This window comes from Balaenoptera physalus (genome assembly GCF_965194825.1).
Source record: "Balaenoptera physalus genome assembly, chromosome: 12".
Lineage (NCBI taxonomy): Eukaryota > Metazoa > Chordata > Mammalia > Artiodactyla > Balaenopteridae > Balaenoptera > Balaenoptera physalus.
The window spans coordinates 81,358,840-81,385,407 of NC_138897.1; the positions used below are offsets into that span (position 1 = coordinate 81,358,840).

The 26,568-nt window shown below is 41.7% G+C and overlaps 1 protein-coding gene across 7 annotated transcripts in view; it reads left to right on the forward strand.

Annotated features, from left to right (window-relative positions):
- Window positions 1-26,568, forward strand: part of PTPN11 (protein tyrosine phosphatase non-receptor type 11) — a 75,087-nt gene that overhangs the window by 20,787 nt on the left and 27,732 nt on the right. For 3 of the 7 annotated variants that reach the window (XM_082417484.1, XM_082417478.1, XM_082417480.1), the window contains exons 3-8: window positions 875-1,069; window positions 2,887-3,079; window positions 6,144-6,260; window positions 6,909-7,022; window positions 24,407-24,503; window positions 25,973-26,050. In XM_082417484.1, the coding sequence (XP_082273610.1) occupies window positions 875-1,069; window positions 2,887-3,079; window positions 6,144-6,260; window positions 6,909-7,022; window positions 24,407-24,503; window positions 25,973-26,050 (794 nt within the window). The remainder of the gene's footprint in view (window positions 1-874; window positions 1,070-2,886; window positions 3,080-6,143; window positions 6,261-6,908; window positions 7,023-24,406; window positions 24,504-25,972; window positions 26,051-26,568) is intronic. The other 4 variants (XM_082417481.1, XM_082417482.1, XM_082417479.1 and 1 more) reach the window with 3 other exon arrangements.

The window sequence follows — 26,568 nt, forward strand, 5'->3', positions numbered from 1 at the left end:
TTTTGGCCAGTGTTGTCAATTCATTGGGTTGACATACTAGCTATCTCACTTTGGAAACTCCGTTAATTATATGTCTTTAAAATGATTTTTAAAGATACAATTATGTATAGTATCTTAAGTGTATAGTGAGATGAATTTTGACAAATGTGTTTATCAATGCAACCAAAACTCCAATCAAAATCTTGAGTATTTCTATCACCCTAGAAAGTTTCTTGGTGCCGGTTTCTATTCTCCCTCCCCCTAGGAGGCAACCACTCTTCTCTTTTCTATCCCCATTGACTAGCTTATTCTACAATGTCATATAAATGAAGTCATACAGTATATATTCTTTTGTGTCTGGCTTCTTTCTCTTAACGTAATGTTTTTGAGATTCACCTAAGTTGATTGTATATATCAATGGTCCTCTCTTTTATTTAAATTCCTGTGTGATATTTCATTGTATGAGTATTTGTGTATCCATTTTGGCCATAAATATTTGACCTTTCAATTTTTTCTACTACAAAAAGGCTGCAATGAATATTCTTGTACAAGGCTTTTGGTAGCCATGCAGTTTCATTCCTTTGGGGCAAAATACTAGGAGTGGGTTTACTGGATTATAAGGTAAATGTACGTTTAATTTTAGTGATATTTGTCTTGATTAATTAATGATGAGAAAAATGATTGTCACTTAATATACGCAGAGCCCTTTGTGTTGAAGTGGTTGACTGTGTGGTTATTTCACTCACTGCATTTGTTTAGGAAAAGCGTAAACTTGTACATTCCTTGGGTTTGTTTCAATGTTTAGGTGAAATCTGATAATGAATATGAGATCCATTTTTACTAGTATAGCTCTTTATTTGTCTTTTCCCCCCACTTTTCTAATGGACTATTTTAGAAGAAATGGAGCTGTCACCCACATCAAGATTCAGAACACTGGTGATTACTATGACTTGTATGGAGGGGAGAAGTTTGCCACTTTGGCTGAATTGGTCCAGTATTACATGGAACATCATGGGCAATTAAAAGAGAAGAATGGAGATGTTATTGAGCTCAAATATCCTCTGAACTGTGCAGATCCTACCTCTGAAAGGTCAGTTACATTTTCGTAACTACAGAGTCTGCATCTCTCCCGTGCCATAGGTGTGAGGTGAATGCATTATGGGGATTTGACTTCTGTTTCTCAAACTGTAATCTTAAAAGTGTTACTAAAGTAAGAGTAATACGATCAGATTATTCTGAGTGGCCTTTTCTTGCAAAAGCTTTAGTCAGTGTTACTTACACTCGTTCTACAGAAGTCTCAGACTATTCCTGTGTATACTTGATACATGCAGTAATTTTAAGATTATTGAACTTGAGCGTTATTGAACTTTGAGCGTTAGGAGAGGAAAACAAATGATAATGGGAACACCAAAATAGCAGTTCCCTGTAGTAGCTTCTGACCAGCTATTCAGCAATGCCACCAACAGATGTCAGTTTAAGCTCAGAAGTGGGAAAGCAGAGAACTCGGTCAGATTTTTCATCAGTTCTTTTATGTTATATCCACAAATGTGTGAGAATGACCCTAATTAGAGGGAATTGTATTATTTCAGAGATCTTTCCCCAGTGTTGGAACTAAGCTGATAAAAGCTGGGGCTTGACTTAACTTGCATTGATTTTATTGGTTTTCTGCATTCCCAGTCTCTTCTCTCTGACTCAGTACCAAATCAGGGTCTCTTAATTAGGTTTGAATATTTTCTGTCTTCAAGTAGGTTTCTTCTACTTATACCTTTGTGTCACTGGTATTTTATGCTGATAATTTGTTTTCCAGCCAAATTATTAAGCAAAAGGCTGTCAGCCAACTCTGTGCAGTTTATTTAATTTTACTCTGTTCAGTTGAGGGTAGATGAAAAATACCTTGAAGTATATTCCTTTAGTGTTGAGCCATTAGCACTATGTGCTATGATCATGCTTGTTTCCTCACCAAGATCCTGAGGGAAAAAGCCACATTATTAATATGACTATGTTAAGATGTTTTCTATAGTAGCTTAGAGTAGCATTGTCTCAAAGTTTGACCTCAGACGGCCTACATTAGGACTCTGCTGTGCTGGTTAAAAATGCAGATTGCTGGGCCCCATTCAGACTTAGTGTATTGGTATCTCTGATTGTGAGGCATGGGAATTCACATTTTTAGCAAAATCCCTTGCCTCTACTCCAAGTCTTATGTGCATTAAAATTTGAAATGATAACCCAGTAGATAGTCCAAAGATGTTGACAGCAAACTTGGAGGCTATTGAAGTATAGATTGGAAATCTAGAAAAGCTTGGAATGCTTGAACTAATTTATAATGAAGATCCTGTTTAATGTAGTGTTTGCATGCCAAAGCAAGGGCAAACATTCAAGTGATTCTCTGTCTCTACCATAACTCTCTATTATAACTTTTTAAAATGACTGTGATTAAATAGTTGGTCCTTTTAGGGTTTGGCAGTGGAGAAATGACAAACTGCCATTTTAAAAGATGGGGGATTTAAAAGAAAATAGGAAAGATTGAGGATGTTTGCCTCCAAATGACTGTGGGCTCATTTAAGGAGTTTAATGGTCATTTTTTTTTTTTTTTTGGCCACACCACGTGATTTGTGGGATTTTAGTTCCCTGACCAGGGACTGAACCTGGGCCATGCCAGTGAAAGCCCAGAATCCTAACCACTAGACCACCAGGGAACTCCCCTAATGGTCACTCTTAATATCTTTGTCATTTTTTCCTGCCTGCTTGGGATGCAAATTCTGGCTTATGTGGAATGGATCAATCTCTTGGAGGAACGTGCCTGTTTTTAATTGTGTTGAGTAGAGGTGACTATGTATGGTAGTTTTGTGAAAGAATGTTGTGAGCCCGTGGCAGAACTCAATTGATTTTTCATTTAAAAAAATTTAGGTGGTTTCATGGACATCTGTCTGGGAAAGAAGCAGAGAAATTATTAACCGAGAAAGGAAAACACGGTAGCTTTCTTGTGCGGGAGAGCCAGAGCCACCCTGGAGATTTTGTTCTCTCTGTCCGAACCGGAGATGACAAAGGGGAGAGCAATGACGGCAAGTCTAAAGTGACCCATGTTATGATCCGCTGTCAGGTAAAGCCCGGATTGAACTGTGGGTCTGGCGAAATGTCATCTTTGGGTGGTTTTTCTGCTGGGAGAAGACTGACACCATTACTTCCAAAGTCATCTAGTTAAGGGCTTCTACACTTTTAGTACCTTGTTAATTATAACTATTTCATCATTTCAGAACTTTATTAAATTACTTATTCCTCTCTATCTCTGGCAGATTAAGTCATGCCTCAGTACATCACCTTCTGCCCTGCAGTATCTTTTTGTTTTCTTTGGCTGCATCACGCAGCTTATAGGATCTTAGTTCCCCGACCAGGGATTGAACCCAAACCCTCGGCAGTGAAAGCACGGAGTCCTAACCACTGGACCACCAGGGAATTCCCAGCCCTGTAGTATCTCAATCTGTGCTTGGTTATAGCTGGAGTCTGCCTCTGTCTCAATTTCGAAAGCGATGGCCTCAGCTTCTCCCTTGGGTCAGCACAGTCTAGCCTGTGACTACATGTACTTTCATATTATAGAATTCTGGTTAAGGCTGGGAGAACTGAACTCACCATTTCTTGTTTTTAATGTGATGGCTGGAGCAAGGAGGTTGGTTCTTGGTCAACTACATCAAACTTTGTTTTGACATAGTTTCCTAAATAGCAACTGTCTATTCACTTATTGCTTCAGTTTTTCAATAAGATTTAAAAAAACCCCCAAGAAACCCAGCTTTATTGAGATACAATTCACACACCATACAATTCACCCTTTTAAAGTGGACAATTTGGTGGTTTTTAGTATATTCACAAATTATGCAGCCAACAACGTTAATTCCAGAACATTTTCATCACCCCAAAAAGAAACCCTGGGTTCATTACCAGTCCCTTCGCGTTTTTCCCCCTCCCCCCCAGCTCTTGGCAACCACTAACCTCTTTGTTTCAATGGATTTGCCTATTTTGTATATTTTATATAGATGGAATCATGTAATATGTGGCCTTTTGTGACTGACTTCTTTTACTTAGCATGTTTTTCAGGGTTTATCCATGTTATAGCATGTGTCAGTAAACTATTGGCAAACATTTTGTTGTATGGATATATACCACATTTTGTTTATCCATTAAAAGATTAATGGGCGTTTTGGCCCATTAATTATTATGAATAATGCTGCTATGAACATTATGTACATTTATGTATTTATCATTTTGTGATATTCTCTATTTGATGAGATATCATGTTCATATTTTCTTTTAATTTATAGTTTCCTTTAGTTCTTTGAATATATTTATACTAGCTGGTTTAAAGTCTTTGTCTGGGCTTTCTCAAGGACAGTTTCTGTTGAATGCTTCCCACCCTCCCCCCCCACCCCCAAGTATGGATCATATTTTCTTGTTTCTTTGCATGTCTCATAAGTTTTTGTTGGAAACTAGGCATTTTAAATAATATAATATAAATCCTTTGCCCTCCTTTCTGAGGCAGTATTATTTGTTGTTGCTACTTTTTATTGTTCCTGTAGTTGTTGTTGCTGTTTGTGTGTTCAGTGACTTTCCTGTCTTTGTCTTGTGTGGCCACTGAAGTCTTTGCTTGGGTAGCTTAGTGATCAGTTAATGATTGAACAGAGATTTCCTTAAATGCCTTGAAACATTAAATCTCCCAGCCTTTGCCAGGGAGGCTGTGTGTGTGTGTGTGTGTGTGTGTGTGTGTGTGTGTGTGTTGGGGCACGACTGCTTTCAGTGCTCTGGCACCTTAAAGCTCTGCCTTAGCCTTCACTTCCTGCTTACACAGAACCTCAGGATCAGCTAGAGGTAAAGATTAGGGCCTTTTTGGATCTTTGCTGGACTTCACACAGCCATGTACATGCACATGCACATGTCCTTCTAGATTCTCAAGGATATGTTGGAGGTTTTCAGAGCCCGCTGTGGACGTTGCCTGGATTTTCCTTTTAAGTTTTTGATCAATCTCTTATTTGCCTTGACTGGTATTGCTGCCTTAGGCCGCTGTGGTATTAAACAATTGCTGCTAATTGTTTTTGGGAGATCCCCTGAAGGCAGGCTGAGTAAGCTGTAAGGCAATCAAATAAAGACAAGCTCTGAAAATAAGGCTTTCCCAGGGATCTGCTAAACAGATCAGATAGTGATAATTGTCTAGGGATAGGTCTGGAAAGAGCTCCAAATCCATCTATCTACCCCAGTTATGCTAAGCTGCTTTGTTTTCACAGCTATTGTGGTTATGAGACTATTGGTTTTCAAGGCTACCAAGAAGCTGGGGAGAGGTAGGTGGGAATAGGGCAAGTTAAAAGGCAACAATTTGTTGTTCTTATCAAGGTTCAATCTTTTTCTTGAATAAATGCTCCTTGAACTTTATTGGTTAATTTTCAGAGTTCTGAAAAAGTTGATGACAATTTTTGCCAGGGTTCTTGTTACTTTTGTGAAAGAGCAGATTTTCAGAGGTCCTTACTCTGTCATTCTGAAAGTGCTTCTTCCCCGCTCGCTCGATTTATTTTTAAATAAAAGGTCATACCCAAATATCTTCATATATCATTTCTAGGGTTTTGTATTTTCTAAGTTTAACCATTTTCCTGTTGTTTTCCTGAAACAGCCTATTCTGGTCTCCTTGTCAGAAAAAATTTCCTGGTCTCTGTTTATAATTTCCCTTTTAAGTTTTCATTAGAAGATGAAAGTAAAGGCTTGTATATTGGGCTTCAATGCTGCCTCACCAGCCTTAGAGTTTGTTGTGTTTCAGAGAGAAGTAGTTATTTATCTTCTGTTCAGCAGCCTTGTGTATAGTCACTTAGCCTAGAGTATAAGTAAATAGTAAATATGGTTTTTCTTTTTTTTTTTCTAGCTATTTAGTTAACTTATGAGGGAGAAACTTCTTTGTGGCCTAGTTAGTGTTGGATACTTACTTAGAGCTTCTCACACCTCACAATGAACTCTTTTACATTGGATCTGCTTCTCCATTTTCATCATCTTTGTTGCTTCCCTTTCTTTGTGCTCTTACAGCTCTTCAATCTTTCCATTATTGGGGGAGTTAGTCTCTGTACTTGAGTTGGGAAAAACAGTAATTTAACATAAAGGTCATGAACATAATTTTTTTTTTTTTGTCTTGAAAGGAACTGAAATATGATGTTGGTGGAGGAGAACGGTTTGACTCTTTGACAGATCTCGTGGAGCATTACAAGAAGAATCCTATGGTAGAAACATTGGGCACAGTACTGCAACTCAAGCAGGTAAGCATTTTGGAATGCTAAACTCCCCCTCCTTATAGAGTTTAAGTCCGAACATAGAATATTCCAAACAGACAGAAGTAGAATAGTATCGTGAACCTCCATGTACCCATCACCCAGCTTCAATTACGATCAACTCATCAAATCTTGTTTCATTTATTACTCCACTCACTACCTTCTTCTTGTAATATTTGGAAACAAATTCTAGATATTACATCATTTTCATGATTATCTCCATATGTAATTCTAAAAGGCCTTATGGAGTTTTTAAAGCAAAGTTTTTATCAAATTTTCATTGTAGATGCCCCTTTGGTTACCTTTAGGTGATCATACCTTTACATTTTGGAGTTATTGCTGTTTCAAAGCTCACACTTATTACTTAGTGGCAAATGATACCATCTCTAACATTGTGGTCTATTTATAAAGAAAAATAGGTTTGAATTTATATCAGCAAAGCGTGTGGAGATTGAAGAAAGATATATTTCCTGAAAGAACAGAAAGGAAAGTGAAACTCTATTTGAAAACTTTTACTGTGAACTTCCTGTCCTTGCCTCTATGAACACCAACATAGAAGTCTTTTTTTTTTTTTTGCATTAACACTTTTTTCTGTAATACTTTCTTCATTTCACACCAACTGCTGAATTTGATTAGCCCCTCAACACAACTCGTATCAATGCTGCTGAAATAGAAAGTCGGGTTCGAGAACTAAGCAAATTAGCTGAGACCACAGATAAAGTCAAACAAGGCTTTTGGGAAGAATTTGAGGTAAGTTATTAAAAAAATTTTTTTACATGATTTATTAAATCCTGTTCTTAATGGAAGAGAAGTTGGTTTCATGTTTGGGATTGGATCTGAAAGACTCGGATCTGCGTCCTTTCTTAATTTGGCCATTGATTGACATGGAACAAGTTGCTGAGGGGGCTTTTTCAAATAGAGTGGCGTTAAGTTCTGGGAGAAGGGAGTTGGCAGTTAATATTAAATGGATGAGCCAATAGCTCCATTTGGGTCTTTTGGTTTGGACTGCTGGCAAAACCCCAGAAAAAGAAAAGAATCTAATTCTTCGGAAGCTTTCCAGCATTGGCTGGGGTCTTTAGAAAGAATCTATAGCTTTACTGCAGTGAATAAGTGAAAGACAGTTATCGCATGGTGGCTTTAATCTGGGAGTTGAAATTTATAACTTTGAGAGGTTAAGTGAACTGATTTCTTTCCTGAAACCAGCTTGGGTAGGAGAATGTCTCCAGTGGGAGTGGGCTGTGTTCCTGTTGCACTGAAGTTTGTCACCTGCCAACTCATTGTAATCTTATTCTCTCCGTTATCATCTCTGTGACAGAAAACTTCGTCCAAAACAATTTTTTGTGTGTGTGTGCCATATTTACCTTCATAGTTATTCTTAGCATGTAGCACAGTGTCTGGTACACAGCAGAAACTCCATAAATGTTTGTTGAATGAGTATTTACATTTAGCTAATATTTATGTTATTTTATTAATACTACTCTGTTTATGGGAATGATTATTCCATACTTTTTGTAGGACTTTAGAATTCATAAATATTTGTGGAATGAATGAACAAATGAATGGCCACATGAAGTCCTTTTAACCACAGTATGTCAGATCAACTTGGTGAGATATTATTTCCATTTTACAGACGAGGAGCCTCAGACTCAGGGAGGTTAAATAAATTGTCCAACTTCTGTACCACAAATATTGATTGAATTGCAGCACTGAGGATGTGTACAGAATAGAACAGTCATGGTCATTGCTGAACATTGCTAACCAGGGACTTGACCTCACATTTATTCTTTTATACCAGCATTGGGTTAGTCACCAAGGACACCATGGTGAACAAGATGGACAGGGTTTCGTCTTTAAGGAGCTTTGAGTTGAGAGAGGGATAAGTACAGAAATTTTAGAAATCTTACATCAAAATTTGAATGAAAAGCCTATTTTTTAAAACTTTTTATTATGCAAAATTTCAAATATATACAGAAGCAGAGCAAATTGTATAATTATAGCAATATATACCTATCACTCAGCATTAACAATTTTTGATATCTGGCCAGTCTTTTTATTAATTAATTAATTAATTAATTAATTAATTAATTTTTGGCTGCGTTGGGTCTTCGTTGCTGCGCGTGGGCTTTCTCTAGTTGTGGCGAGCAGGGGCTACTCTTTGTTGCGGTGCGCGGGCTTCTTGTTGCGGTGGCTTCTCTTGTTGAGGAGGAGGGCTCTAGAGCACAGGTTCAGAAGTTGTGGTACATGGGCTTAGTTGCTCCGCAGCATATGGGATCTTCCTGGACCAGGGATCGCACCTGTGTCCCCTGCATTGGCAGGCAGAATCTTAACCACTGCGCCACCAGGGAAGCCCCTCCAGGGAAGCCCCTGGCCAGTCTTTTTAAACTACACCCCACTTAACTCCCCCAGCCCTGGCTTATCTTGAAGCAAATCCCAGATGTTATTTCATCTGTAACTATTTCATTAAAAAAAATTATAACCAGAATATCATTATCACTCTTAAAACTATTAACAATAATTTCTTAGTATTAACACATATCAGTCACTGTTCACATTTTCTTGATACACACACACACACACACACACACACACACACACACACACACTTGCAGATTGTTTGAATTGGGAAGTGTTTTTTCCCCACTTGATTATGAAAAAAATTTGAATATAAAATAGATTTGTATAAAGAACCCCCATGTACCATTATCAGTTTCACCAGTTACCCCAGATATCACATGAAATATCATAAATATTTCAGTATTCATGGAATTCTTAAAAAATTAACCAAAACACTACTACCACATCTAAAAAAATATAATAAAAGTTCATCAAATAGCTAGTCATTGTTCCAATTAAGCTAGTTGTCTTTTTTTTTTTAATTTGTTTGTTGTTGGATCACTTTTCAAATAAGTTCCCCATGGATCTCTGTTTTTAAACTCTGTTCTTTTTGTATCGTTTTGTTTTGTTTTGCCGTGAGGCTTGTGGGATCTTAGTTCCCCAGTCAGGGATCGAACCTGGGCCCTTGGCAGTGAAAGTGCAGAGTCCTAACCACAAGACCGCCAGGGAATTCCCACTGTTTTTAAAATCTTAAGCCTCTTTATATTCTTACTCCCCTTTCAGCCTCTCTATTCCATCCTTTCCCCCTCCCTTCCTTTCTCTTCCACTCCCTTTTCTTCTCTCTCTGTATTAGTCCATTCAGCTGATATAACAAAATACCATAGACTGGGTGGCTTATACACAACTGAAATATATTTCTCAGAATTCTCAGAATTCTGGAGTTCTGGAGGCTGGATCTGAGATCATGGTGCCAGTATGGTCTGGTGAGGGTCCTCTTCCAGATTGGCAACTTCTCATTGTATTCCCTCCTGGCAGAAGAGGTGAGGGAGCTCTGTGGGCCTTCTGTATGAGGGCACTAATCCCATTCATGAGGGCTCCACGCTCATGACCTAATCACTTCCCAAAGGCCTCACCTTCTAATCACCATCACCATGGGCATTAGGATTTCAACATAGGAATTTTGGGGGGACACAAACATTCAGACCATAGGACCCTGTTTTTTGTTACTGTTTTTGTTATTGGAGAAAGCAGGTCCTTTGTCCAGAGAGTTACTTATGATCTGGATTTTTCTGAGTGTGTCTCTGTGGTGGATTTTAACACCTTTCTCCCCTGTATTTCTTGTAAGTTGATCTATCTAGACACTTTGTTAGATCCAGTTTTTCTTTGGCAAGACTGCATATGAGATGGTATGTCAGGAGGTGCTTATGTCCTGTTGCTTCTCTTTTTATTTTCTAAGCAGCAACTGGTAATTATTGCCTAGATCCATTCACTTATAAGGTGTGTAAGATCGTGGTATTCTTAACTTTATCATTCGTCATTATTAGCTGGAATATTTCTATAAAGATAAGCTTTTTGTCACCAAGGCAGGATATATGCCTGATTCTTTCCTGTTTACTAAGTAGTTTTCAAAATAGCATTCTCCAAAAAAAATTTTTTTTATCTATATGTACTCATGGATTTTTTAAACATATTTAGTGTGCTTCTATCTATGGCATTTATTATCATTTCTGTTGCTCAAATTATTTTAGCTTTGACCAGTGGGAGCTTCTGCAAGCTGGCTTCTACTCCTTCCTATACAACTCTAGTAGTTTTTGCTAGATTCCTTACTTTCTGGTGTAATAAGTTGTTACAGTGTAATACATTTCCCATGTCAGAACTGGAATCAGTCATTTCTCCAAGGAGTGAGTTAGCTTTTCTCTCATTTTCCTCCCTTTCTTCCTTCCTTCTCTTTCTTCCTTTCCTGGGAAGTGGTATTTAGAGACTACAGTCTGGGAGCCAGAAGTGTTTATTGTTGTCAGGTTGGTTATTTCCTTCTCAATGGGTGAAGCTAGAAAAAATTGTTTTCTTGAAATAAATTATGAGTCCAAATGGTACTTCCAATTCAAATTTAGGACTCAGACTAATAAGACTTCCGCTACCCCCAATAATATCATTACTGAAAACAGTTTAATTTTTTTTCCAGCTTTTATTTTTTAATCCTTAGGGTAGATCCTTCAGAGATGTATAGTCAAATTACTGTGCTTTCAACTCATTTGTAATAGTCTTATCTATGTGGTTATGTACGAACTGGATATACGACTAGGTTATTTGTTTCATTTTATGTTTGGATTTCAGAAATTTCTTTCTATAAAATTTTATTTACAATTATATAAAATATTGCCTTTGATTCTAAAGTCAAATATAAAAAGTACATTCAAAGAAGTTTATCTTCTATCCCTGTCTTTTCCTTCTTATATTTATAGCCATTTAAAAAAAAGTTGTAGTTCATCATTACCTTTCAAAAAGTATAAGCAAATATATATCTGTAATTTCATAACCCATCCTTTCATGGATAAATAGTAGCATAATTTTACATACTTTTTTCCAACTTCTTTTTTTTATTACATTGGAGATCACTCCACAGTATTATCTACAGATAGTCTTCATTCATTTTTACTGCACAGTACTCCACTGTGTGGATGTACCATAGTTTATTCAACCTATTGATGAGCATTTGGATAGTTTCCAAATATATTGCAAAGAAGATACAATGGATAGCCTTGTGCATGCATATTTTTCTCTTTTCGCTGATTATTGTTAATATTAACATTTTTTTGATATTCTGTGTTAAAAAAAGTGATGATTGTTACTCATCTTTAATTTTTTTTTTTTTTTTTTTTGGCCGGGCCATGTGGCTCGCGGGATCTCAGTTCCCGATCAGGGATTGAACCCAGGCCACAGCAGTGAAAGCGCAGAAACCTAACCAACTACACCACCAGGGAACCCCCTACTCATCTTTAATTTTTATTATATATCCTACATGATTTTGGTTAGCATATTTAAAGTCTGAAAAGTATTTTTAATTAAAATTAAAAGATATCAAACCTTTTTGCTAAATATAAGAAGTGAGCTATTTTGTTTTGTTTTTTTAAATTATTATTTATTTATTTATTTTTGGCTGCGTTGGGTCTTTGTCGCTGCGCGTGGGCTTTCTCTAGTTGCGACGAGCGGGGGCTACTCTTCATTGCGGTGCACGGGCTTCTCATTGCAGTGGCTTCTCTTGTTGCAGAGCACAGGCTCTAGGCGCATGGGCTTCAGTAGTTGTGGCTCGCGGGCTCTAGAGCACAGGCTCAGTAGTTGTGATGCACAGGCTTAGTTGCTCGGCAGCATGTGGGATCTTCCTGGACCAGGGCTCGAACCTGTGTCCCCTGCACTGGCAGGCAGATTCTTAACCACTGCGCCACCAGGGAAGTCCCAGTGAGCTATTTTGTAATCTAGTCCCATTTTTATGTTACTCTTCAAAATAGCTGAGGCCATCATTTGCACAGACCACCTTTCCTATAAAGTGACTATGAACTTTAAGAAAATTACAGCAGCAAATTGGGTATCTGGTGCAGTGGTGGATTCTTTAAGTTCACTTAGGCAATGCTTAGAGAAACAAAGTCAAACCTTCCTACAGCTTGTGGCAGTAGGGAGTTTTTTATGATCCATTTGGCAGGGTCAGGATAGAACTTAGAAGGAAATCCTAGCCTGACTTTTCTGGCCATGGAAAAAGGTTGATTCTAAACGCTGACCTGATGGTTTCAGTCTGTGACATCTGAAATTCAGTTCATCTTTTATACATTATTAGCAACAAAATGGGGGAAAACTGAGTTGGCTTTCAAGGGAAATGGAAAAAAACAAGATCACATCTGTACTCTACTAAGTCCTCTGTAGAGGTCAGGCTGGGGTGATAAATTGTCAGGCACTAAATCAGGGCATTAACGTTTCATTTAAACTGAAGCTAGATCCAAGTAGCTGATGGCCTGCTTTCTAGATCTCTTATGTACCTGCTTCTTAAATCCAGTCAGTTTTCAAAAAATTGCCCTTTAAGGTTGGGGCCAGGGGAATAAGGCTGAGAACAGAATGAACCGTTATAGAAGAACTTAGGTATGTGGAAGCAGAGACTCATTAAAATCTGAATCCTCTGAAGCTGAAGTTTGATCCAACAGCAAGGCATTATTATTTTAGTGGTTGTACCTTAGTTGTTTCCCAGAAGGTGATAAATTTGGGATCAGTTCCTTCTTACTGTGTGTTCTGATGGTCTTTAAAGTGAACTAAAGCTCTAAATTGCAATGCCACTGATAATTTAACTCTGATAGCTATGTTTTGTTTGTCTGTATGCCCGGCTTCTGGTTTTCTGTGAAACTCTTTGTGTTCTTTTGGGTAATTCTTCCCTAGAAGACACTTATAAATTACTTCCGATTTTGCTGCATCTTAAAATACAAAGTCTCTTGTGAAGCTCTTTGGTTCTTTTCTCCTTTGCTCCTGAAATAAATTCAGGTTGGTGGTTTTCTTCTAGGATATGTGGTATGGTCAAAACATTGCAAACCCAAGTTTTTAATTTTTCCTATAGAGTCCCCATTTTTTTTCCTTTCTTTCCCCAATTTTTTTTACTGTGGTAAAATGAGATTGTCCTTTTCTGTAAACATCTTTTGTCTCCTGCATATCTCTGCCATGACTGTAAAGAAGTGGAAAGTATTTCTAGGTTTGTTGAAATGAAGTGAAGTTCTGTCAAAATGAGATGGACACTAAATAAATGATCAGGCAGGTTTTTTTGTTTTTTTTTTAAATTATGGAATAAGATATCTTTTTTATTTTTTAATTTTTATTTATTTATTTATGGCTGTGTTGGGTGTTCGTTTCTGTGCGAGGTCTTTCTCTAGTTGCGGCGAGCGGGGGCCACTCTTCATCGCGGTGCGCGGGCCTCTCACTATCGCGGTCTCTCCTGTTGCGGAGCACAGGCTCCAGACGCGCAGGCTCAGTAATTATGGCTCACGGGCCCAGCCGCTCCGCGGCCTGTGGGATCTTCCCAGACCAGGGTTCGAACCCGTGTCCCCCACATTGGCAGGCGGACTCTCAACCACTCCGCCACCAGGGAAGCCCCCGATCAGGCAGGTTTTTTGTTTTTTGTTTTTATTTATGGCTGTGTTGGGTCTTCATTTCTGTGTGAGGGCTTTCTCTAGTTGTGGCAAGCGGGGGCCACTCTTCATCGCGGTGCGCGGGCCTCTCACTATCGTGGCTTCTTTTGTTGCGGAGCACAGGCTCCAGACGCGCAGGCTCAGTAATTGTGGCTCACGGGCCCAGTTGCTCCGCGGCATGTGGGATCTTCCCAGACCAGGGCTCGAACCCGTGTCCCCTGCATTAGCAGGCAGATTCTCAACCACTGCGCCACCAGGGAAGCCCCCCAGGCAGGTTTTGATCCTGCAATTTTGTCCCTGCGATGTGCAAGTTACCTGAAACCTGAATTCAGCCCTTGTGTGTCACTGTGAGAGGTGTATCGCATGGCTACATTTATAGGGTATCCGCCCTCTCTGTGCCTGTTCTTCCCTTTTGAGTCTCTAGACCTGAGTTGCCAGGGGGCCCTGTGAGCTGAGCCTGGACATCATCTGACTGCAGGACCCAAGTTGAGGATGGAAATCTTGCTGTTGATAGTTCTTCGGCTGCCAGTCTTTGCCTTCACCCTCCTCTTCCATCTCACTGCCCCCTCTGTATCCAGAACCCCGGCTCTCCACACACCTGCTTCGTTCTTCTTTCCCTGCAGAAGGTTTCTTTGCTTCTTGACTTACGAACTTTACTTCTTACCCCTTTCAGATATTGAAACTAGCAACTTTCAGTCATTGTATCAAAGTCTCAGCGATTTTCACTGGCTCAGACGCCATCCATCTCTGGCCCAAGGACACCATCACATAGAACAAAGACATCTTCATAGACCACTGTGTTTGGGGAAAAATGGTTCTCAGATGAAGGTTACAGGGAGTTGGGCAGACACCCCCAAAATATCTCCCCCAAACAGTAGCCATTGGTGGTGGCAGTGATTAATTTGTTCATTCATTTAACAAATATTTATTAAGCACAGACTCTATGCTGGAGTCTCTGTTCTAGGTTCTGGGGATGTAGCAGAGAACAAGTCATAGTCTTTATCCTTGTGGAGTCAATTGGGAGAGACACTAAACAAAGAAGCAGGTAAGTATTCATTATGTGAGATGGTGATAAATGTTGTGAAGAAAATAAAGTAGGGGAAGATAAGAAGGGTGTGCTGATGGGGGCATCACCATTTTACATAGGTCTCTCTGACAGAGTGGCATTTGAGCGGAGACCTGACGGAAATAATGGAGCAAGGCATGCAGATAACCTCAGGAAGAACATTCCAGGCAAAGGGAACAGCAAGTGCAAAGGCCCTGAAGTGGGAATGTGCTTAATGCACGTGGTGCACCATCAGCAGACAGGCCAGTACCATCAGAGAAGGGTGAGCAAGAGGGAAGTGTAGGTGGAGCCATAATGGAGGGGTCAGATCCTACGGGGCCCCATGGTCAGGGTAAAGCCGTTGGCTTTTACTTGGAGTACGATGGAAAATCTAAGGAGAGTTTTGAGCACAGGAGTGAGGTGATCACTCAGGTTGCCACACGGAGGACAGTCTGCAAGGGGAAGGATAGAAGCAGGGAGATGGGCAGGGAGGCAAATTGCAATAATTTGAACAGAGAAATGATGTTGGCTTTGACCAGGGCAGCAGCAGCAGAGGTGCTTGAGAACTTGAGACTTTTTTGAAGGTAGAATTGTCAGTATTTGAAGGTAGAGTTGACAGATTGTATGGTTAAGACAGAGGTGAGGCAGGATAAGGTGAAAGTTTTTGGCTTGAGCAATTAATTAGTTGGATGGAGTTACCATTTGCTTAGATGAGGAAGAATGGAAGGAATGGGTTTGGGGGAGACTCGGAGGGATGAGTTTTGGGGGAAACTGGGAGGGATGGGTTTTGGGGCAGGTGATCAACTTCCATTTTAGACACGTTAAAGTTTGAACTGCCTATTACATACCTAATGGGAATACGATTCTTCAGCTAATTCAATTGTGTTACAGGTTGGATTGTACTAGAATGTTCTTCCTTCCTCACTTCACCTCGCTAACATCTCTTCACTCTTTAGTTTCCAGCATCAGGGTCATTTGTCATTTTCTCAGGGAAACCTTGATCCCTGTCCCTATGCCTGGGTTGATTCTTCCTGTTATATGTGCACATAGCAGCAGATCCTTTCCTTTGTAGAGTTTACCATCCTTGGAATTCATGAATAATTTGTGTAGTTATTGGTTTAATGTTTGTTTCTTGTCACTGTGAATCCATAGAAGCAGATGGCGTTATGAGGTCTGTTGGAATAAGAAGAGGTCTTGTTCAAATGAAACTGTTGGTGAAAAAATAAAGAGACAAACTTTGATCCTGCTGTTTTATGTCTGCTGTGTGCATATTATCTAAAAAAATAGTCCGGGTCAGTCTGTGGGCCTCGCAAGGACAGATAGTCCTGTTTTGTTCACTGTAGCCCCAGAATCCAGCAGAGAGCCTGGCACACAGTAGGCACAAAATAAGTATTTGTGTTGTGTTGAATCTGAGCTGTTTTCCGTAGCAAGAGAGACTTGTATTGGCTTCAGACCCTTTGCTTATATTCAATAGGGAACAGCTTTCTGATGCTTAAAAAGTGTGGAGGAATGTTCCAGGCTTTGCTTTGAGATGTTCCTCTTTATTCTCATGCAGTTTTCATTTGGAGCCCCTGTTTGAGGCTTGGTGAATGCACATTTTAGTCTCTGAGACCCCTCTACACACTTGCTTAAAAGGATGTCATTCAGGGTCTCAGTAATGAATTTCAGGCAGATCTTAGTTTTGAACCCTCTGTTTCTGATTTAGAAAGAAACACGATACACACAGACAAACCTTCCACAACACCTTTTTAACTGGGGTTCTATTTTCTCAGCTCTTTAAAGCTTGTCTTCCTTAGTAATTGGGTTTTTTTTTAAAGCCCAGCCTCCTTCTGTTATACAAGCCTCTCTTCCCTGTCGTGGTCTGAAGCTGTGCTCCGTTTGCACGGGCATCGCAGGCATTTCTCTGACAGCCACACAGATGTCCTGGATTCCACCAGCAGCTCTGCCAGCCGACAGAGGAGCTAGTGCCTTTCTTCAAACCCACAAATTCTACTTGGAGATGGTTAGGTTGTATGGAGACAAGGCTTTAACTGCACCCCAAAGCTGTGACTCAAAAAATAATTCTTGCTGGTGCTCTCTAGCGGAAATCTTCTGCTTGGTGACTAAGCAAAGCCACATTGAACAACCCCCCCAATCAGGGCTCCAGCCTCATGATTAAAAATGCTCCGGGAGGGCAGCCTTGAGCTGTCACCAGGCTTTTCCATCCAGGCCTGCGCTCCCAGCTGCTTAATAGAAGGGCTGCCACCTTCCGGTGGGCAGAGCATCACAGTGGCTAAGGGGTTTTATTCCACAAGCTCCATTCTGGAGAAATTCCTTTGTTTCCTTTGAACTATTTCTCTTTCAGCCCACTCCCCCCCCCACCCCCCCACCCCTTGCTTTTGTTCTGTGCCCCTCCAGTGTCAGGTTTTTCTCTTTAGAGTTGTTTTCATTTGCTGGAGACGCTTGACATCTTTACAGAGAATTGAAGAACCGAAGGTGCTTCCAGGTGCTTTCACATCTCTGCTGTACCTTCCCCTTTGCCTTTGAACAACGTTGCTGCTTTCCGCACTGCGGGCCTGTGCTGCAGCCTCCATTTCTTCTTAGCCCCTTTCTTCTTTAACCTTGGAATGTGACAGCCCCCAGTATACTGAAGTAACACTTTGAGAAGACACCAGTGGCTTTCTTATTAAGATTAAAAAATAGTCTTTTCTCTGGCCCCTTTCTTCCGTGAGCTGCTCTTGAGACAGCTGTCCAGCTCCTCATTGCCACCATTTTCTTGTTTCTCTGACCTGCAGCAGCATGTGCCTGGTTTATTCCTTCCTCCCCTCCCTTGTGCTCTTCTTGCTGTTCGTTGCTTTTTCTTCTCCCAACCAGTTAACTCTGGTGGTTCTCCAAGACGTGGTCTGGGCCCTCTGCTTGTCTTGCTTTAAACTTGCTCTTCTTCCCTGAGGAGCACATCCATTTTCACCCTAGTCTGATTACCACTAAGTTTGTGTTGCTTACAGGCTCTGGTTCTACCTTTTGAATTGTGCCTTCCATGCTTCTTCTTGGCTGTCATATCTCTTCAAACTCAAGCATTTGAGTTTGAACAACCAGACCTGTTATTTTGTTATTTTCCCCTTCAGACCACGTATCCCCTTTTACTTCTCATCTCTGGTGGTTGTCCTGTGTTTTCTCTGACCCTGTAGGCTGGAATTCTCAGAGCATCCCTTAACACATCTTTCTGTTCTTTCTCCCATACCTTGCCATTCACCAGGTCCGGTTGATTTTTCTTTCCTAGTTGTCTTTGTGGTCTTAGAGGAAGGAAAGAAACTAGCGTTTATTGTCTGCTTGATGCTGCATTTTGGGCTAGGGAAATCATCTCATTGCATCCCCAGATCTTATGCGGTAGGTAGATCTTGTGTCCCCGGGTGCTCTGAGAGATCAAGGCACCTGCCCAGGACTGCCCAGGTGGGCAGCAGCAGAGACAGGAGTCTCGCCTGCTGCCAGGGGTGCAGGCTCTCATCGCCTCACAAGACACCAGCTGCTCTTTTACTCTCAGCCTCTGCCCTTCCATTCACCCTTCGTGCTAATCTACTCTCCGCATTTCTCCTGTCACTCTTCTGCTCAAGAACCTTCAGTGGCTCCCGATTTCCCACCAGAGGCATAGCATTTTCATTTTGAAGATGAAGACACTGAAGCCCAGAAGAAGGGAGAAAGTTGTCCCCAAGGATGTGGCTAGCAAGTAGTTGGCTGCGCTTGGAACTTCCAGAACTTCTGACTCTAAGTCTACCATGCTGTGCTTCTCAGCCGTTGAAGATCTCCTGCCCAGTTCTCAAGGCCCCCCATCTCCCCACCTCACCTCATTTCCCACCACTGACAGAACACAGCTTCCAGACTCTTTGACCAGTTTCCTTCACCCTAACTCTGAGGCCACTAACTCTGGCCTCTTAGCCACCTTTGCTTATGTCCCTAACTTGCTGGGATGTTTTCCTTTCTTCCTTGCACCCATCTTAGCCCCTCACTTGCCTCAAGCCTCACCTCCTCCCAGAAACCTGCTTCACTTAGTTTTCATGGATCTCACTCCCTAAATTCCACACCACATAATTAATTACACACTTAATCATAGATTATTAATGATAGATTTGTCTTGTACTGTTTGCTGCTGTTGCCTATGTCAGAACCTGTTCTCCTCTGGGGACCATGTCTTCTAGATTTGTTTTTCTACTTCACCTTGTTGGAGGAAGGAGGTGACTTAACTTCAAACAAGCACCTGGAAAGGAACCAAATCTTGGATTGGTTTTGTCCCTCACGGTGCTTTATAAGTGCTTGTCCATCAGTTGGGACCTTCTCTGGTGATGAGAATCTCCAGCTGCCCTTTCACTCCTGGATGATGCCACGGACTCACTGGGGACGAGCCTCCCCAACTCCACCGCGGGGAAGTGGTGACAGGCCGTGCAGCGTGGCATCTGGAAGTGGGGGCTTTCACCCGCTGGTGGTGCCTGGTGACACCACAGAGTTTGCAGTAAAGAGGACGGAGCGAGAATTCCAGTGTTCCTCTGTGCGGAGGGCAGATGCCAAAGGGAGACAGGAGTTCATTCAGACCGGGAAGAAGGCCCGGTCTGGCACCTGCCTACGTGGTTACTGCTGTCTTATTATTTGTGGCCCCCACACCAGAGAGGCCATCTGCCTGACAGCCATCCTCAGCCCTCTTTCTCTCCTTCAGGTGACCAGCCATGAGTCAGGTAGGGGGAGAGTTAATAGGAGCTTTTACATTTTTATTTTTTGTAGTTTATAAAAACCTTTTATTATTGAAGTTTTCACACACGCCGAAGTCAAGAAAATAGGACAATGAACCTTCTTTTTCCCAACACTCAGCTGTAACACTTACAGTATTTTGTTAATCTTGTCTCCTCCCCTTGTAGCTTTGTGTTTTTGTTTTGTTGTTGTTTGTGGCCACCCCGCGCAGCATGTGGGATCTTAGCTCCCGGGCCAGGGATCAAACCCGTGCTGCCTGCAGTGGAAGCGCGGAATCTTAACCACTGGACCGCCAGGGAAGTCCCTGTAGCTTTGTTTTTAAAAATACTGTACAGTTTGGTCTGGCCTTAATGGTTAGTGGCGTTATTTTTTTTTTCCTTTAGCAATTTGTCCCCGTTGCTCAGAGCAGTGCAGGCAAATGGTTCTCAGGCCACTGTCCTGGCACATGGGCCTGCCTGGCTCTACCCATTCATTTGTTGTTTGTCTGTCTTTCTTTGATCCTGTTTCTCCACTTGCATTCGTGACATTCTGGTCAAGAGCCGGTTCCAGTGGTCTTTAATCAGAGGACTTTGGAAGCCTGTGAGGGTCTCTTTCGGTCATCACGGTGACTAGGGATGCCGCTACTGGCATTTAGGCTGGAGGCTGGCAGAGGTCCAGGTGTGGGGAGCACAGATGTTCAACAGCCATAGATGTGAGGGACCGTCCTGCATTGTGAACACCTGTTCCATCCACACTTGGTCATGCTGCTGGGCACGCCTAATGTACAGTGTGGATTGGGGATTGCCTTTCTCTTCATGCCTTTTATAAAGGCTTAAAAGTTTGATGTAATCCATTTGTTGATCACCGTTGATTCATGTAATCAGGTCCTTTTTGAGGGTTCATCCTTGGTTGCAAACCCTTTGGTTGTTTTACTTGGGAAAATGGGGTATCTTGCAGCCTGTGCCCCAGCTTTCTAGTTGCCTGTCCCACGCCTTATCGCTGGCATCCTGCCAGGCCCAGTGGAGAATGGGGATGGAAACAGTGACATTCAGCTGCAGGTCATTCACAGCTTTTGGTGCCCTGGGGGCAGCTGAGAGGGAGGCTGTGGAAGATCAACCTTGAAGGGATTGTAACCTCCTGGGGGCAGGGCTTGTTGGCTATTCTTTCTCTTCCGGCTATCAGCCTGCTGCTGGGGAGGAAGCGCCCCTTAGCAGGCGGTAGCTGATTATCTCGGGTGCAGTCGGGGAGCCTCTGCAGGCAGAACATGGAAAGTGACAACTTCTGAGTTCTTTTTATTTTCAGTCTCACTTGAGAAGGATGGCAGCCTTCCACTGTGGGAAATGAAATGTGTTCAGGCGACTTGGGCCCCAGGCGCAGATGAGAATGGGCTAATGGGCACTGAGGAAGGAGCGGGGCTGGAGGGGGAGAGGCACACTGTTAGTCATTACTAATACGTGACAGCTGCCAGCCGCCGGCAGTTAGCACCCTACTGCGCCCGGGACACGGTGCCTCTGGGCCTGTCCTTTCTGGAACACTCCAGGGCCGAAACTTTTCAACTTGTGTGCTGTTCAAACCTCAAATCCGCATGGAAGAAGCAATTGGTAACTTAATGCAGGATGAGGGAAGCCAGAGGCTGAGCTGAGTAGATGGTCCAGCCAACATGCTATGGGTATTGGTGAGGATTTCCCTGGCCTGGAACTCTGGATTACTCTAGAAAAGTTTTCTTGGTGTATGAGATGATTTTCGGTGGCACCCCATTACAGTAAGATCGAATTAGTGAATGAGGAAGGTTTTTCTCTTTTTAACCCTTACCCATTCCTTTTGACGTGGCTTAGGAGAAGGTCTGAGTACAGTTTTAGTATGCCTCTAACACCTACCTCTAACACCTGCCAGTGTCCCTTTTTCTTTACAGAGTCTCAGGCATGCTACAGTATCCAGGTAGAATTTGACAACATTTTGTTTTTATTATATTCCTTTTTCTGGTTACCTTGCATAAATGGTGAGTGATACTGGTTTTCATGTGTGCTAGTAACATGCAGTTTCTTTTTGAAATACATTTTCTGAAGGGGAAAAAAGAGACTGTTAATTTAAGAGAACAACTGATATAACAGGTGATGTGCTGAGATGGCACAGCATCTTGAAGATGCTTTTCAAATGACTGAAGATCGGGAAATGCGGTTTTAATATTTTGCCTACGTGGTTTTCCTTTACGTTGAAGGCCAGGCCGACAGTGTCAGCATAGGATGCTGAGTGTGGGCCCTGTAGTGCCGAGGCCATCGCCACGATGGTCTGTGGTTTGTATGTCTCCCTCCACCCCCTTCTGTATTTATTTGTTCATTCAGCGGATACATTTTGAGTGCCTACTTTGTGCTCGATGCTGTGCTGTTTGCAGGCAAACAAGGGTGGTCCATGCTCTCTAATAGAAGAGACAGATTGTAAAGACGTAGCTGGGATTCAGTGTGATGAGTGTACTCACGGAGGGAGGTGCTGCAGCCCTTGCACTGGTATCGTGAGCCACAGGGAGGTCGTGCTGAGCAGGTCAGGAGAGCTTCCCAGAGGAGGAGGTATTTGCGGTGGGTCCTAATGAGTAAGTAAAATGTAACCATTCATAGGTACTCAAGGCAGAGAAAGGGAATTCTAGGCAGAGGGGATGGCATGAATAAGAACATGAAGGCCTGAAGAAATATGGTGAGTTCAAGACCCTTGTGTATATTTGGTGTGGCTAGAGTGTAGACAGTGCGCCTTAACTCTTAACACCAACCCTATGGGGTAGGTAATTAGGATTAGCCCCACTTTACACTTGAGAACACTGAGGCACGGACAGGATAGTAACTTGGTGAAGCAGCAGCTGAGGTTAGAGTCAGGCCTCCATTAGCTCACAGAAGGTTTCCTGAGTTGTTCTGAAAAGCGTGCATTTGATCTTGAAGGCAGAAGGAGAAATTGAAGGTGATTAAACAGGGTGGGACTGGGTGAAATTTGCCTTTTCTAGAGAATGCTCTGGCAGTGTGCCCTCCACAAGTGAAGCATCATTTGAAGTTTGTTTCATAAGTGAACACTTGAATGCTTTGCTGTCAAGTTTGTTTTGAATCAAGCACCTAGTTATTTCCTAGCATGTGTCCTGCCCTCCCCCCACCCCGTTGTAGCTTTTGTTGATGTTGTTTCTCTTCACTTGGTTGATGTTTAAGTGATTGATTCAGTTCATAGTGTTTGAACCTCACCTTAATGTCTAATAATCAAGATCAAACTTCTTCCTAACACAGCAATATTGCACCGTAAGGCTGGCTCACAGTTCAGAGGAAATGCCAGCTCCAAGGAGGCAAATGGCTATAATTACTTAAAGTGAACTCATTTAAGAATTTTGAGTGACTGTTTGATTGTCAGAGTTCTGCATACATTGTATTTTATTTCTGTCCAGGTTTCCACTGGCTAAACACTTTGGTTATGAGCTGTGTGTCAAGGCCAAATATTGCATTTTGAAACTGAGAGTCAAAACTAACAATTTAAACTCCTGACTTTCATACCTGTCTGTGAAATTCAGATAAATGAAATGGAAGTATAACAGGGCTGCTGTGTTACGAAATACTGACTCTGCCTCTCCTTGTAGAGAAATCTCTAAGGGAAAATCATTTTAGCATATATAAATATATTAAAAATATATATAACACTTTTTCCCCCCCTTTTTAGTCTTCCTTTCACTTTCTTGATTTGCCCCATTTGTAATTTCCCATTCAAATTAGGCTTGTTTGAAACCAAGGGTCCCCTGAAGAGGCACTTCTGGTAATTTTGAAAATGAAACCTACTCCTTGAAAATGCTTCAGCCTGGCTTGTCCACCTTCCTGTCTGCTTCTGCAGCTGGTGCTTCTCACCACGTCCCCACGTCCTCTCTTCCCCTGGGGCCAGCTCCGCTGTGGCTGCCTGGCTTAGGCTCTTGCCCTGACCGCGTTCCCCACCTCCTTTCCCTGCAGAGGTGTCCTTCCTGACCCCTCGCTTTGGGAGCCCGAGAGTTCTCCTCCTCCGCCTCTGGCTGCGGAGAGGATAGGGGCCCCCTCCCCTCAGAGCATAGGGGAGCGGGTGTCCGTGCAGACGCAGGCTGGCTGCCCAGGGCACTGACACGGGTTTGAGGCATAGGAGGACTCTAAAGCCTTGCTAACAAAGCTTGCATGCCCATGATCTAGTGGTACCAGAACTACTTCTACTGTCCCCCAGGATCCAAATTCGAGAACTGACTTTCAGCTTGCTCTGAATTAATCAGTGGTAAAAGGCAGATCATAACATCCTCAGGAACATGGATCACATGTATTATTTGGATGCTGTATACCAATGCTCACTGGCTTTCGTTCTTAATAATTGTTATTTTAAAAGGTTTCTCTTCTTATAAATATTTATTTATTATAGCAAATTTAGGCAAAAAACAGTTAAAAAAAAAAAGAAAGAAAAGAAAAAGAAAAAGCATAATCCCACTGCTCTGAAAAAAATAATCCCCGTTACTTTTTTGGTGTATATCCTTCTGCCATTTCTTATATACACAGGTGCATGCAGACATATGGGCTTATGTAAGACACTGTTTTGGAAGTTTGACCTGCTTTTCAGTTAATACTTACTCTGATCATCATTCCAAGGCATTAAATATTCTCCTAGGATATCTTTTAAATGTCTGTAGAACATCTTTTGTATGAATGACCGAAAGTGTTTATTTAGGCAGCCCTTTCTGGTTGGACATTTATGTTGTGTCCAGTGTTTCTGCCACTCTTGATATCGCATTAAGGTGAGCTTTCTTGTAGCTATTGCCCACGACTCTTGAACATTTCCTAGGATAAATTCCCTAAAGTGGAAGTGCTGGGTCAAGCTTTTTTTTTTGAAGCTTTTGGTGCATAGTAATATTTACTTTTGTTTCTCTCTAGACACTACAACAACAGGAGTGCAAACTTCTCTACAGCCGAAAAGAGGGTCAGAGGCAAGAGAATAAAAACAAAAATAGATATAAAAACATCCTGCCCTGTAAGTATCAATATATTTCTCCATAATAGTCACTCTTGGAGGTTTTGATTCCCAGTGTCTCAGTAACTTTTCTGGGGGCCATGTGCTTTCTCAGCGGATCCAAGGCCTTAGCTTCTTTTAATTGTAAGTAGTTTCCAAAATAATCAGCTGTTTTGGGGATGGATGGCCTCGTTCACTGAGATCCTGTGATGTTGATTACGGAGTAAAATTGCCACTGGGAGGCTTAGTGTGTGGTTGTTTCCTTCTGTTAATTAATTTTGTCTGCGTAGGAGAGATCATCTCAAGGCTTGCCATCTCCCAGGGTCTCACCATCAGCCTCAAGGGTCCCAGGCTTGTGTCCTTGCTTTGCAGTGCCCAGCCCTTGGGTCTTGGGGACGGCATGCCTCCTCTCTGGGGCTCTGTTCCCTCATCTGGGGAACAGACGAGCTCCTCCTGGGGGTTCTTCCAACTGTTCCCTTCATCTTTTCCGACATCCCTCATCCCTTGAGCTCGAGTTACTGGAGATTCAGGTGCATGCCTATGCTTTTGCTCAGAAGCAGACCTTGTGATATTCATAAAGCAGTACCTCCTTTAACACCCAGATGCTACCAGGTAGAGCCTGAGTTGAACTGTAGTGAGAAGGAGGCCCAGAAGGACGTAGGCCTTGGGTGAGGACCCCGGAAATGGCAGCACGCGGTTGTCATAGCTCCGCTCCCCTGAGTGCTGTCTCTGTGCCAGACTCCGAGTCCGTGTCTCTCTTAATCCATATCCCATGCACACACAGCAGGAGTTCTTATTATCCCCATTTTAGGGACCATTTTAGCAAGGTCACCACAGCTAGAGAAAGGCCCTCGCACAGAGACGGGGACCCAACACAGCCATAAATAAATAAAATAGTGTTTAAATAAATAAAAAAAAATAAAAAATAAAAAGCCAGCTTGTATATCACCTGCTCTTTAAAAAAAAATAAATAAAAAAGGCTTGTGTGTATCTATAATTGTATATATATTTCAGTGTTCAAAAACTTTATTATTGAAGTTTATTGGGGAGCATGATCAGATTGGAGAGCACTGCTCTAATGTCTCCTCAGGTCAGAGCTATTTTGTCAGATACTGTACACCCATCCCATGTGTGCGTGTGTGTGTGGCATAGTCTTTCTGCACACATAGGTGCGCACACACAGTGTATATGTGTATCACATCCATATAGATATTTGTAATGTGTGCAGGTGAGGATGGGAGAAAGTGGAGGCATTTCTAATACTGAGGAGAGACAATGAGGAATTCGTAGAGAATCATTTTGAGCCACAGCATGGTCCTAATGACGTTGGGGAAGCGTTGCCCTCTTTATGTCTTAAGTTTTCATTTCTGCTCAGGAGGTCTAAATGGTACTCATTAGTAAGATGTGGGGATGTAGGAAAAGATGAAGGGAACAGTGGTATGAAGTATCTATTGATAAATAGAATATTATTGCCCTTTCCTCCCTTAAAGATCCCAATCAGATGTTTCTTCTGATTAACATCATATTCTTTAAAGATGGGGAGTCTGAAGCAAAAGAACATTATTCTAGTAAGACATACAACTTTATTACTATTTCTCAGTGTAAAATGTGTTGCTTAGGTAGAACACTCAGATTTTTTTAAAACCAGTAACGTACTTTTGTATAAAATTTGGTCAGTAGATACTATCATCAGAATCCTGTTGTCTAGATACTGTATTTAATTCTATTTAATTTAATTCATTAAAAAGAAAACCCTTTTTATTACAGAAAGTTTAAAATATATTCAAAAGTAGACAGAATAGTATAAAGAACCCACACGTACCTATCACCCAGCTCCAACAATTGTCAACTCCTGCCCAATCTTGATTCATCTATATTCTGATACACTTCTCTTCTCTCCCCGAATTATTTTGAAGCAAATCTCAGACATCATGTCATTTACCTGTAGTTTACTCTTCCTCTAAAAAAAACCAAAAAAAACCAAAAATACCTTTTGTTTCGAAATAATTTTAGACTCACAAGAAGTTACAGAAATATGTAGAGGGTTCCCATGTACCCTTTACCCAGCTTCTCCCAATGATAATAT